General features: G+C 40.4%; 1 protein-coding gene across 1 annotated transcript in view; it reads right to left on the bottom strand.

Moving 5' to 3' along the window:
* The window catches only part of CLCA2 (chloride channel accessory 2), a 33,651-nt gene extending 21,176 nt beyond the window's left edge, over window positions 1–12,475 (bottom strand). The window contains exons 1-7 of the mRNA XM_006190158.2: window positions 12,169–12,475; window positions 11,143–11,280; window positions 8,136–8,286; window positions 5,420–5,528; window positions 4,249–4,408; window positions 2,009–2,236; window positions 179–409 (exon numbers count right to left, since the gene is read on the bottom strand). Coding sequence (XP_006190220.1) covers window positions 179–409; window positions 2,009–2,236; window positions 4,249–4,408; window positions 5,420–5,528; window positions 8,136–8,286; window positions 11,143–11,280; window positions 12,169–12,354 — 1,203 coding nt within the window. The 5' untranslated portion in view covers window positions 12,355–12,475. The remainder of the gene's footprint in view (window positions 1–178; window positions 410–2,008; window positions 2,237–4,248; window positions 4,409–5,419; window positions 5,529–8,135; window positions 8,287–11,142; window positions 11,281–12,168) is intronic.
* Between the last annotated feature and the right edge of the window lie 247 nt (window positions 12,476–12,722).

Below are 12,722 nucleotides of genomic sequence, written 5' to 3'. Positions count from 1 at the left end.
GGTTCAGTGGTGAACAAGACATGGTCCTGATCTTAAAGATAACCCATCCTTACTCTCCGATACTCGAGGCTCCTATGACCGCACTGTAACAGGTGGCCCCAAATCAGAAGCAACCTCAGATACGAAATAAAGGAAAGGAAAGTGACGGTGATCCAAGGCTTGGGGTGCCCTACTGTACCTCAAAGCCCTTCTTCAGCCCTGCGCAGACGCTGGTTTCTGCATCGGCTGACGCAGTGGCAGGCAGGTATGAAATCAGCAGCTTTCGGTCCTCATCATTGTTCACTTGGTGTAGCTGGGCTCGGATCTCTCCTTTGCTGTTAAAGCTGGCAATGCCCACAAAGGTATGAATTTCAACAATCTGCATCAAGTAAAATTCTGCTGCTTGTTGCAGTTGAAGGAGTCTATCAGCCTATGTTGCAAAAAACGAAAAAAGGAAGGTAACAACAATTGATTGGTAGACAAAAGTATGACTGAGTAACTCCATTAGCAAGTGTCCCTGCTAATTCTTTGGAGATGTCAGATTGTGATTTTATTTTTTTGTGTTGTAAAGAGTGACAATGCTAGAATAGTGTTTGATTATCTGCAGTCTCAAGGATGAATGCTTTTCAGGGAGGATGGTGTCGTTTGGAACTCTGCCCCCTGACAAGCTGTTCATAACTTACCAATCCCTAAGAACACTTAATATCCACTATTTCTCTGCAACTCACAATTCAAAGATTGTAGAACCAACAGAGACTAGATTTGCAACTGCTTCTTTTAAAACTCAGCCTGGGTAAGGGGAAGCATTGCAAAGACCTGATGGTAGAGAGAGAGGAGCTGCAGTCAGAGCATCTGTCCCGACACTGCCGTCTGTTATCACGGTCATCTTAGGCTGAGCATTTCATCTGCAAAGTGGGGGTAATAATAATTCTTCTAATCAATGCAGAATTACTGTGAGGATCAATTGAGATATGTATATGACAATAGTTGTACCTTGAAGTACTAAGTATAAGGTAATATTTATGTCCATGTTTGGGCAGGTGACAACATTGATGCAGTCACTAGGGTCCCTTGTTCTGAAGGCTGTGGGAGCTGCCAGCTGAACCACATGAACACCTGTGCAGTGGTGGCTGCGGTCTCCATCTCCAGCCTACACATATCTGGACCTGCATTTCACACAGATTAGGAAGCACCACCAATTTAATACCCCGCAGGTCTCTCAGAGTCTACACCCTTTGTATTTTTGTAATGTTTCCATGTGCTGTATTGCTTTCAATTATTTTAATTAAAATCTGAGGAAAGAATATTTATAAAGTCAAGCTTTCAATGGTCATGGACTAGCAATATTAAAAAATGAGGAGGGTGGGCCCAACCTAGGGTTTGTCATTTTTAAAATGTACTTCACAATATAAATACTATCATCCTAATATCATAAAGAGAATAGTATTTTTATCTTGCACCAAGAGGGCTCTATAATTAAAATAAAGGACAGACCTTTACATCGGAAGAAGGTTGGCAGTATTCTAAGGTATGTGAAATAAAAGTCATATTTTATGGCAAAAAAAAATCTTTTGGGTTACAACATTTGTTGATAGTCTTAACATTATATATTCTCCCTAAGAATGGATAAGGAGATAAGAAATGAGCTGTTACTAATTCTGAATTTTGGATCTGGATACAATAGTATATAAATGGGAAATAAGGCCGTTATTTGATGTCTGCCTATGAGTGGAATGTGGTCAGAAAAGAGCCTTTCATTACATGTCAGAGTTTTGGAAAGGATTTTGGTTGCAAAGGTTGCAATTAGAAGCAGAAATGAGAGTTAGGAATTATCTGTGGATTTCATTTATCTGCAGTATCTCCATTTCTGGGCCACATTCTCTCTCCTCTCCAAGGAAAGATGGTAGCCTTGACTCTTCCAAGCCTTTGGCTTCATCCATCCTTGCCTTTACCCCCTGAAAAGAGAAAGAATTAAAACCTGACAGAAAAAATAATCAACGGTTTATGACTATTTTGGCTCAAACGTTACCTCCGCCATCTTGCTGGACACGTCCAGCACTAAGCAGACCGTTCTGTCACCCGCCTGTATGAGGGAGAACACGGGGGGAGGTGGAAGCTCAGCCCCCTGCAGAGGCAAACTGTGATTGAAGTCGTCAGAGTCTGCGATTACATCCCACGCACTTCTGAGGCTGCACATTTGGTTCTGCAGGTTTGGAGCTTCTTGGTTGTGGGTACTTGCATTGCAGAACTCAACCACCTGGAGAGAGAATAAAGCCTATCAGAAAATAAAAGTACTCTTCTCCTATTAGACATACTTCTCGTTCTCAACTAAAGGTGAAAAGGAAAAATGAGCTGAAACTTGAGAAATCAGAAGTACTACAGCAATATCCGTCTTTACTTCAAGAATTCGCTTCCATTTGCAAATAAACCTTGGCACCCTTTGCTTGAAACACTGGCACCCTTGCCAAGGTCAACCTCTACTGAAGTTTATTTGCACTTAGACAACTGAGAATAGACCATGTATGATATCTTAGTCTTAAAAAAATAAAACAACTCACCTTTCTTATCATGATAGTCTGCTAAAGAAAACACTGCAGGAAATGTTATTTTGGTCAGCCTATTCCTTGGAATAATATTTAATAACCACTGCACCTTTATTGATCAGTCAGCATATACTGAGCTAGTTCAAATACTGATCTCTATAAGAACAAGATAAGGAAAAAAACAACCTAAATCTACTTCCCGATCTCCCACTACCCCTAATCTGGAAATAGAGCTATAATTCATTTGATAATGTGAAACCTAGGCCAGCATCCCCTTAAAGGCATGATTTGCACTGCAAAGTAATGTGTTGTCATCTATTTCCCAGTGGCTGCATTCCTACAAAGAGTGGATGCTTCCTGCCATCAGATTCATGGAAGCTTAGAGCTAAAAGAAATCTTACAGACTCTCTAGTCCCAACTCAAATTTCTCAGAAAAGAAAGCTGAACTTCAAAAAGTGAGTAATTGCACAAGGACATGAGTTTCTTAGAAGGACGGGGAGATGAGGTAGAACCTGTTTTGTTCTTGTTGTTTGTTTTTAACTCTTTTCTTTATAGTTCATGACTATGGTTAGGGAATTGTGAAACTTTTCTGACTGGATATTAATGAGTAGGTCTTTCAGATGATCACAAAGACAGTACCAAGTCACAAACAATGTAGATGAAATACATGGAATTAACTTGGCTTCAGATAGTAAAGCTGTAAATTAAAAACATAATGCATTGGACAAAAAATATTAAAAATCATCTTAAAGTTACAGAATGAGTCTTAGCCTTGACTCAAACTGGACTGAATAAAAAAATTATCTTAAAAAAATAGAATTTGTCAATCTAAGGGACATTGATCAACTGTAGAAACAGAAAACTTCAGATGGGCACTGCCCAAGTGCTCCCAGCCCCACAGAAAGGAAGTGCCCCACTGACGGGAAGAAGTTGGTAAATACATCGGGTTATGAGGGCTGATACCACTAAATCTCTGCGTCTCCTAACTCCCTCCTTTCCTGTTCCACACGTTCAGAGCAGGTCTCTGGGAGGAACGTGGCTAGTCTATGCTGATTCTTTCAGAGAGGAAATGAGCTGGCCAGAGGATGTGAGTGTCAGAGCTTCATGACAGTTAAGAGTATTCTTTTTAAATAATAATTTTTAAATTGTGTTCTGGATTCCTACAATAGTCTCTTGTCAGTTAGTGTGGAAGACTGACAAGATTGAGTTTCTGAACCTGCGAAGCTAAGGGTTAGTTGACTTCCCTTGGTAACACCTGACTTTTCTTTTTTAAGGTCTAGACTATGTGAAACAAGGGAAAGAGAATCGGGAAATTCCATTCAAACAAGAATGGTATGCTACCTCAAATGACAGAAATATAATCATGTGTTACATCACTCTCATTAACCCAATGAACTTTCCTATCAAAGATAAAGGAGCACCACCACATGAACCATTTATTTAGACTGCTCCAGGATTTCTCTTGTTAAATCACTTTCCCTGGAAAGCAAATAATCACTTTCTAAAGGAATCAATTTTTACTGATCATCTTGGGCAGTGAGCGGGGAGAGCGTGGTGCTGAGGGTTTTTTTTCAATCTATAAAGTAAAAATTAGATGAACTTAAGGTCCCCCAAGCTCTAAAATGTAGTGAATCTTAATTGTCCCTTTGTTTACTTAAAACATGTCAGCCTATATTGGGAAGAGATGGAATCTTATGGGCGTTTGTTACTCTAAGATCATACTTACAGAAGATAAACTTTGCATGAACATTATTGATGCAGTTGCATTTTGGGTGCTATTGTATATAAACATGCATCCTTCTTTGAAAAGCTTGCTAATAATACAGTTTTCTTGGGGGCAAGGTCCTTTTTCACACACAAAAATGCCTGTGATGTCAGATGAACACCTAAAATGGGAAGAAAAATTGGATCTGTTTTAGAAGTACTTAATATTTCTTTTTCGTTGGCTCATAAAATCATTTCTTTCAAGGATTGTAGATTGCTAGATACACATAAAACATTTTAAAAATGATTAAGGCAGATCAATAGAAATGCACTACACTCTATTTTAAAGCATTTGATTTGAATGAGCAGCTCTGCATTGCCAAGGGCTTTACCAGCTAACCAGGGTCCAAGCAAAAGCTTCCAGGACAACAACATGAACTTTTGGAGGCCCAAGGAAAGGCAAAAGTGGTGGTATCCTGAATCAGGGCTCTTTTGAGCTCATTACCATTGAATATCAGAGGAAGAAGAGAATGAACACATAATGATGGTATTTAAAAGGATTCCTTCCTATATAAGCAGTCTCAAATGCTATCAGTGGGAAGAAAAAACAATACAACTTTTAGGGGAAGAATCAGTCAATATTTACCAAAATTACAGCTAAAGGTACCCTATGACCCAATAATTCTTGGGAGCGATTCGATAGATAAACAGATCTTCCTACGTGTAATGGAAATGACTTCTGTATAGCATTAGAACCTGTAGTAATGACTGAATATTGGGAACAACCCATTTGCTCAACAACAGAGGACTGGCTGAAAAATTCTGGTATATCCATGCAATGGACCACTATGCAATTAAAGTTAAAAAGAGTGAGGAAAAATACATATTCATATTTATTTGAACTTTCCTGAAGAAAGAAGAAGAAGAAACAAGAAAAATATACAAGAAACGAATAAAAATCGTTACATAGAGGGGATGGACGGGAACAGGGAAAAGAGAGTAGTGGGAACATGATACATGAGTGTAACTTTTTATATTGTTTTGATATTTGAATAACATAAATATTTACCAATTTTTAAAATGTATTAAAATAAAAATTGAAAATTGTCAATTAAGCTTCAGCTGCCACTATAAGTTCAATTTTAGGGTCAAAAAATAAACAGTGAATTTTAAACATGTGAAAAAGTACTAACCTTGTTACTTTAACTTGATTTTGCCCGTTTATGTAGAAAGGTTTCTCACTGTTATATTCGTCAAACACACCCCAGCGGAGGTGGGCCCATTCATGAACAAACACTCTGCCTGTGGAAGAGAGACCTTTGCTTTGAGTTCCTTAAATTTCAACAGTGGACCTTGCTAATCAGGGAAGGTGTAACATCACTTGATGATATATACTCGTTTCAAAGGGTTGACGTGCAATTCTTCCTCCCGCTTTCCTCTTTCCCACCCCACTCCCATAATGTTCCGCTTTATTGCCCACCATCATAAAAGTGGCAGTGTGGAAATATGGTTAGTTCTGTAAGTGCAAACCAGTGATTTACGTGTTGAAATCAGTGAGGAGTCCCACGTCCTCTCACGTCCCCAGGGAAGCTGCCTAACAGGTTTCTATTTAGCTTCAAACATGCCCGTAGGTTCAGGATTCTGGGAAAGGAAGAGAAGCCTACGGACTGAATGAAGCGTCTCCCCAAGATGCACATGTTGAAATCCTCATCCCCAGTGTGAGTGTGGTAGGAGATAGGCCTTTGGGGTGACTAAGGCATGAGGGTGAATGGGATTAGTGCTTTTATAAAAGAAAGTGCACAGAGCTCCCTTCCTCTTTCTGCCATGACAGGACACCCGAGAGGACACCGTCTGTGAACCAGGAAGTGGGCCTTCATAGACGTCAGTTGTGCCAGTGCTTAGATCCTGGACGTCAGCCCCCAGAACCGTGAGAAAGACGTTTCTGTTGTGCATAAGCCTCCCAACCTACAATACTTCTTTATGGCAGCCCAGATGGACTAAGACATCAAAGAAGCAAATAAAGCCTTGCTACTCCTCAGTGTGTGACGTCCAAGCATGCCTGCTGCTTGTTTCCTTGTAGGTAATTCTCTGTCTGGGGCAGTGATTGCAACCCTAGGGCCAGGGCGGGAAGAAGGAGCAAGAAAGATGATAGAACCTCCTCTCCAGCTTGGACGGTCCTTTCTCTTTCATTTTATCCCTGATTCTCTGTGTGTATATTAACTAACTCTTAGCTCGTGGAAGTCCTCATCCTCGGCATCCGATCATTGATAGGTTTATCTCTCCCTCTCTAAATCTTGCATTTCCTTCCATGTTTAGATAAAAACTGGCTTATCCCTAATACAAGCTTTCCAGATTAACGCCCCTCCCAAAGTATACTTTTTTTTTTTTCCCCTTGAATTCTTTTAAGCTCTGGGAACCCAAGAAGTGTTTGCTGAGTTGACTTAGGCTCTGGCATATTATGCAATTTTGGGACCTGGGGCCAAAGGAAGGGCGGGGAACCATCTAAGCTGAGAGTGTTAAGGACAAGCCTGTGCTAAATCATGGGAGTTAGAAGAGTTGGTGAAGTCACATATTTGTGCAAAGATTATCAGCACCTCACACAGTTACCAAGAAGAAACCCTATTTTTATAAAGTTTTATAAAGTGTGTTTGATAGAATGTGTGGCTAGTTGTACAGAGGATAATAAAATCTGGTTAGACTTAAACGGGGGTAACAGTGAAAACATCACTTGAAAGGCACTGCTGTATGTTAAAATCCAAAACGGAAAACTGAGAATTGGATAGTTTGCCCTTCACCTGTGACTCTTCCTCACCACAGTTTCTTTCTCAGATGTCGTCCACGGAATGCCAGTCTCCAAACCCTGATGTCTCTGTCAAACTCCGGTCATCCTTGTCCAACCACGGGCCAGGTCTTCCCACCAGCAGAGTCCACTGCTCCTCACAATCACTCGCCTAAATTCAGACTTCAGTGGATTTCCCCTTTAAACTGGTCCCTTCTATCTCTAATAAAAAACCCGGTGCTTTCCTTAATGCTGCCCCCCGCCCCAAATCCTTGCCTTTCACTCCAAAGCAGTGCTGACCTCTATTCCATTTTTCCCCTCTGGAAGATCTCTCACTACTTAGAGTTGTTAGCATTGGATAAGATAATGTATGAAAAGCAAATAACACAGCACTTGGCACATAGGAAATTCTCTTGTCCTTACTGCCATCTTTCCTACCCTTCCCATCCCACTGCCTCCGATCTTACTCAAGTCTCATGGTCTCACACCTGGACTTGAGCTTATTCTCCAGATGGCCAGTTTCTCCCTCTTTGACTTGAGGGACCCAGATCATCTGTGCAGCCAGATTCATCTTCTGAATGCTCCACTTTGATGTTTTCACTCCTACGCTAGAACCTTCAGCGGTGACTCACTAATGTGGGTCTTAGAGGCTCTCCATCACCTATTCCCATGTGCGCTGTAGCATCTTGTCCCACTGCTCACTACCCACAGTCTCTCTGCACCATCAGTGGGGTCTGCTGCTCCCCTCTCTCCAGTGTGCCCTGGATTCTTAAGTTGCCTCGGTTATATTCAGACTCTTCTACTATTCTCTCCCTTCTTTCCGTTTATCAAAATGACACTTGACCTTGAAGGGCCTCTCCTGTGTGAAGCCTTTTCCCACCACCTTTAGCTCAACATGTTCTCTCTCTTCCTGGAATTCTTGTAGCACTCCCTGTCTGGGCCACTCATCTGGTACTTAACCCTTTCTGGCTCACTTGGTCCCTCATCTTTTCATGGGCATGTGGTCTGTCTTCTCATCCAGACGGTAAGTCCTTGGCTGATTTCAAGTCCTCTGAGTGCCTTTCAGCACTAAGCACAGAAGAGTGTAAGTAGTGCTGTCCGAGGTCTATTTCTTGACTGGTCACACTTACCCCGCGATCCGTAGCCAGCTGTTAAGTCATCATTTAGTAGAAAGTCAGGGGTGAGATGAATGAATTTTCCTTCTTTTCCACACCCTCTGTATTGCAGGGTGGATGGATCATTGCCACGTGCCCCATACCAGTCAGTCACTATGACATTTGCCTAAATTAAAAGAAATACCTTGTAATACTCTGTATCTTGACTGTGATGTTGGTGACACAAACATTTACATTTGTTTAAATACTTTGAACTGTGCACTTAAGATATATGCATTTTACTGTAGGAATTATATCCCAATTTAAAAACAGATTTTTAAAAAATAAATTCCTTTAGATGGAATTTAAAATGCATTCGCAACTACCTGTCAACAGATTGTCACTTTCAAAAAAGTATATATTTTAAAAACTTACCAGATTCCCATGGAACAGCATTATCCCTTCCAGATGACCCTTCCATTTTCCAGATTAAAATTTACTTAGAAGTTAACACTGTACAATTCTGACATTATAAAGTGCTATAACATAAAGAAGTTTTAAGAGCATTTACACGTCATTCAGAACTGTACTGTAAAATGTCAGCGTTTTGTGAAGAGCTTTCTGTGGGTACTTTCATCAGTGCCAGACAATAGGATATGTTTCTTTTAAACCTTATGCTTTTATTCCCATAACCAATTAGATCAGCAAAACAATCACTCTATTGAAGTTATAGTTCACATTGCACCCTGACCATTTCAATTTCTATTGCTAAAACACAGTATTTTAAGTCCAAATCTAAAGTAAAGTATCTTTTCAAATAACCATCAGGAGAACATGATTTTATATACAACACTGTTTCTTTTATTTGTAGTAAGGCAGATAATATGTTGTCTTGGGAATTGCCTTAGAAACTACGTATGTTGTTAAGTACTTTTTTTAAAGCTGATTTGTGAACAAGAGACCTAATATGATCCTAGAAATATATACGTATAAAATAATCACTGTATGTGCACTCGTGTGTGTGCACACCACTGAGGAACAGAGGATATGTTCGTTGTTATAATATTTACCATACATTTACATAATATTTTCATTTCTATTTTCCATATTTCTAAACTGTTTTTTACAAGAAGCATGAATTATTATTATAGTAACATCTATTTTTAGAAAGATAAGAATTCAAGCCCCAGACTTTGCAAGGCAGCACCTAGGAAAAGGCCAGAGGTGCCATGCCCTTGGAGAGTCTTCACTTCACCCATTTCTGTGTCTGGAAATCTGTCCTGAAGCAAAAAGGAGAGAGTGCTCTGCAAGGGGTGGAATACTCAGGTTGTTTGGGGCTCTATTCTACCTTATAGGTCGTAGTAAGAGAGCTCTTACCTACTTTTTCTAAGCCTCTCCGCATCCCCTGATTCCCCCTACATTAGACTTCAGATTCCCAAGGACAGGAGCTATCTTGCTTGTCCCTTCGGGCTCTGCCATGCCTAGCCCAGGCTCCTGCGTATCACAATCACTCACTAAGTGTTTGCTTGATTGACATTATGAGGTTAAAAGAATTTCTATCTAGCAGATATGTGAACAGCCTTCAATGCCCCTTTCCTTTAATCTTTCTGTTCAGCCATTTTCACTTTAGTTATTTATTTCTCTCTTCTCCATTAGGATGAGGAGTGCTACCTGGTTTTGGTGTGGTTATCTCCAATGTTTCTTTGTTCCACTAAAGGCCAAACTGATTAATGACATCTATATAAGGTAGCTAGAGGCAGCACAGCTTGGCGCAAAGAGCGCGGGCTTTGGAATCAAATAGGCATCGATTCAAATTGCTCTTTAATTTAACAGCTGCTCGATGTGGGATCAAATCCTTACCTTATCTGAGCCTCAGTTTCCTAATTTGTGATAACAGCAACTAATTTTAGGGTGTGTGAGAATTAGGCAATACATGTAGAATGCCTGGCACTTACTTGAAGTTTCCTAAACAATAGCTCTCTCCCCAGTTTATCCCAGTTCCTCTAGCTCTCCTATCTCCGTGCCGAAGCATCACATGCTTTCACCTGGCCACAAATCAAATCGTTTTAAGAGTCCTTTCAACTTCTCGGGACACTGGATGCCTATCGAGATTGCTGTACCATTCAATCACTGAGGGAGTAATTTCCAAGGAGAACTAAGAATTAAAACAATTCTAGAAAATTCATACCAAGTGACACAAGTAAGGAAAAGGGGAAACTACACAATCCCAGCCCTTCTGTCTGAGCTGTGATTACAGATCTCAAACCCACTCCATCGCTGAAGCCCTCAGCTACATTCTCAGTGAGCCTCTGCACCTACTCCTTTCGGTAACTACTAGGGCTCTCATTCACAGTCATTTCAAAATATAATTAACGTTTACAGCATGGATACCAGTATATGCCAGACATTATCATGGATGTGTAACTATAAGCTATAGCTTATGGGACTCCTTTGAAGACTAAGTTCTTCTTTGTTTGGAAAAAATAAGTAGCCAGGCCTCCCTTCCTCGCTTTCTGTCTTCCTTCTTATCAACATACTCCTTGAAAATAGTATCCTAGACTTGGGCTCGTGTGAAATTCTGCTAATTGGAGCTCTTGCAGGAGAAGACGGTCATATTTTTAAATGCATGGGTGGCTTAGGTTTCTGTCTGGACGTGGATGCTGACTGCCCCTGACAGGGTGGTAAATGAGAAAATCATAATTGGAATTGTTTCCTTCACAGTTTATACTCAATAGAATAAATCTGGTTCTTGGTCCTTAACCAAAAATTTCAGAAAGGACCCACTAAGTTACAAAGTAAAGAGATCTGAGAGGCTATTTGGGCAATGGCATTCTGCTTATTTTTCACTCCATAATTTCCACTTGTTTATCGTATTTCCACACATTTTGTGCATAACCACCTTTCCAATAATATTATTTGTGTATTAATATCAATGATTTGTTTTTTACATCAGTTCTCATTTTTGAAGTTTGAGCACATTATATTTTGGCTGCTTTTTTTTTTCCTGGAGTTAAGCTCATTGAATGAAATCCTGAATTCTTACCTTTTCATATGATTCTTGTTTAATTTTGCTGTAATTATTAGCTTTCCATGTAGCAGGTATTAAAATCTTTATGTTTCTAAAAAACACTCTTCTCTTGGTGGCGTTGAATAGGTAAGAAGAAGCTTCAGTTATCATTTCCTACAACCAAATGACAGGAAAGCTTATTTCATCACTTGTAAATGCTTTATGTTTTGGTTTTCTGGTTACACTTGAGTAAGTAGTAATAAAAACAGTGAAAATATTTTGAAAGAGTCCATTTATTATAGGACAACATTGGACTCTGGGAAAACTTAGGAGCAAAATAAATGAACTTCAGATGGTTATCTGGAAGAGATTTTTGGGCAGTAATTCTGTCTGGGCTTGCCTATATAATTTTCCAGTTTTGTTAAAGGCTTTTATGCTTTTACCTGAACAAATCCTTTTCATGTCACACCTGCAGGCATGTCCAAGGCCACACCTTATTACGACACTGATCTCACTGAAGCAATACCAAAGGGAGGCTCTTAAGCAATGGAGCTATTAGCCTGCCTTACCATATTAAGGTGAAAATAGCTAATTACTTTATAGGACATTCAGGTGGAAAGAAAGCATTCCATCTTTGGCACTCCATCCCGACTCTCATGCTTTCTGGCTGAGAATTCTAACCCTCAGAATGGAATCCAGCAACACGATCTTAATGAGCACAATCATGCTTATTCACCAGTCAAACATCTGGTCTTTGTTGACACAAAGGGGTTATTTTTTAGGTTGCTACCCCAAAAGCAGTCCTATAGGAAAACATGAAAGCTAAAATTAGCAGTAAACAACAGCAAATAAAAGAGGGCTAGGTCAGCACTGTGAGCTGAGATGACACAGGACTAGGTGAGCAAACCAGTGTGGCTGTAATTGTCATTTTTGTTGTTATCTTTGCGAAACAGCACTTTCTCTATGGCTCAAACACAAACCAGGCAGGATTGTTAGCTTTTAAAAGAAGGCTACGGGCCTATTCGACTCGGATAATGGTTTTACTTCATATTTGCCACTCACCTTAATGTTGGCGATGAGGTTCTGGTCCTCGGATACCTGAGGATTGATTGCAACAAGCAATCCATCATACCCATTGTCTCGAAGTTGCACTCCGGCTCCCAGGAATAGCAGTTCTGGACTCAGGGCCACCAGGAGAGCCACAAACTTCAGGCTGCAAACAGGACCCACATTGTCCCTGTGGATCATGTTGCAGAGAAGCCTCCGGTTTACTCACACTGGTCCTGCTGGGTACATTGTACCAAGTTGTCAACGGGAAAGCAGATGGTTTCTTCCTTAACTTGGAAGCTCTTAGAACTTGGCATGAAGGGGGTGTCTCCTTTGCAAAATCTGGGGTGGATCCATCTGAGACCTGTCTCCACAAGTCCTTCTTCTCCGGGCAATGCCAGCCTTGCCTGCTCTGTGGCTATGCTCCTCGTGAATCATGGTTGGGCAAGAAATCTTCCACCTTTTACTCATTTTATGTCTTCTCAGAAGGAATGGGGAAATAAGACAAAACTTGAAAGAGGGAGGCCTGGCTGGCTGGGCTGAAAATCAGAGAATCTGGATTGTTCCAT

Source organism: Camelus ferus, chromosome 13 (assembly GCF_009834535.1).
Source record: "Camelus ferus isolate YT-003-E chromosome 13, BCGSAC_Cfer_1.0, whole genome shotgun sequence".
Taxonomy (NCBI): Eukaryota; Metazoa; Chordata; class Mammalia; order Artiodactyla; family Camelidae; genus Camelus; species Camelus ferus.
The sequence above is the reverse complement of the archived record's forward strand: the minus strand, read 5'-3'. Positions and strand labels throughout refer to the sequence as shown.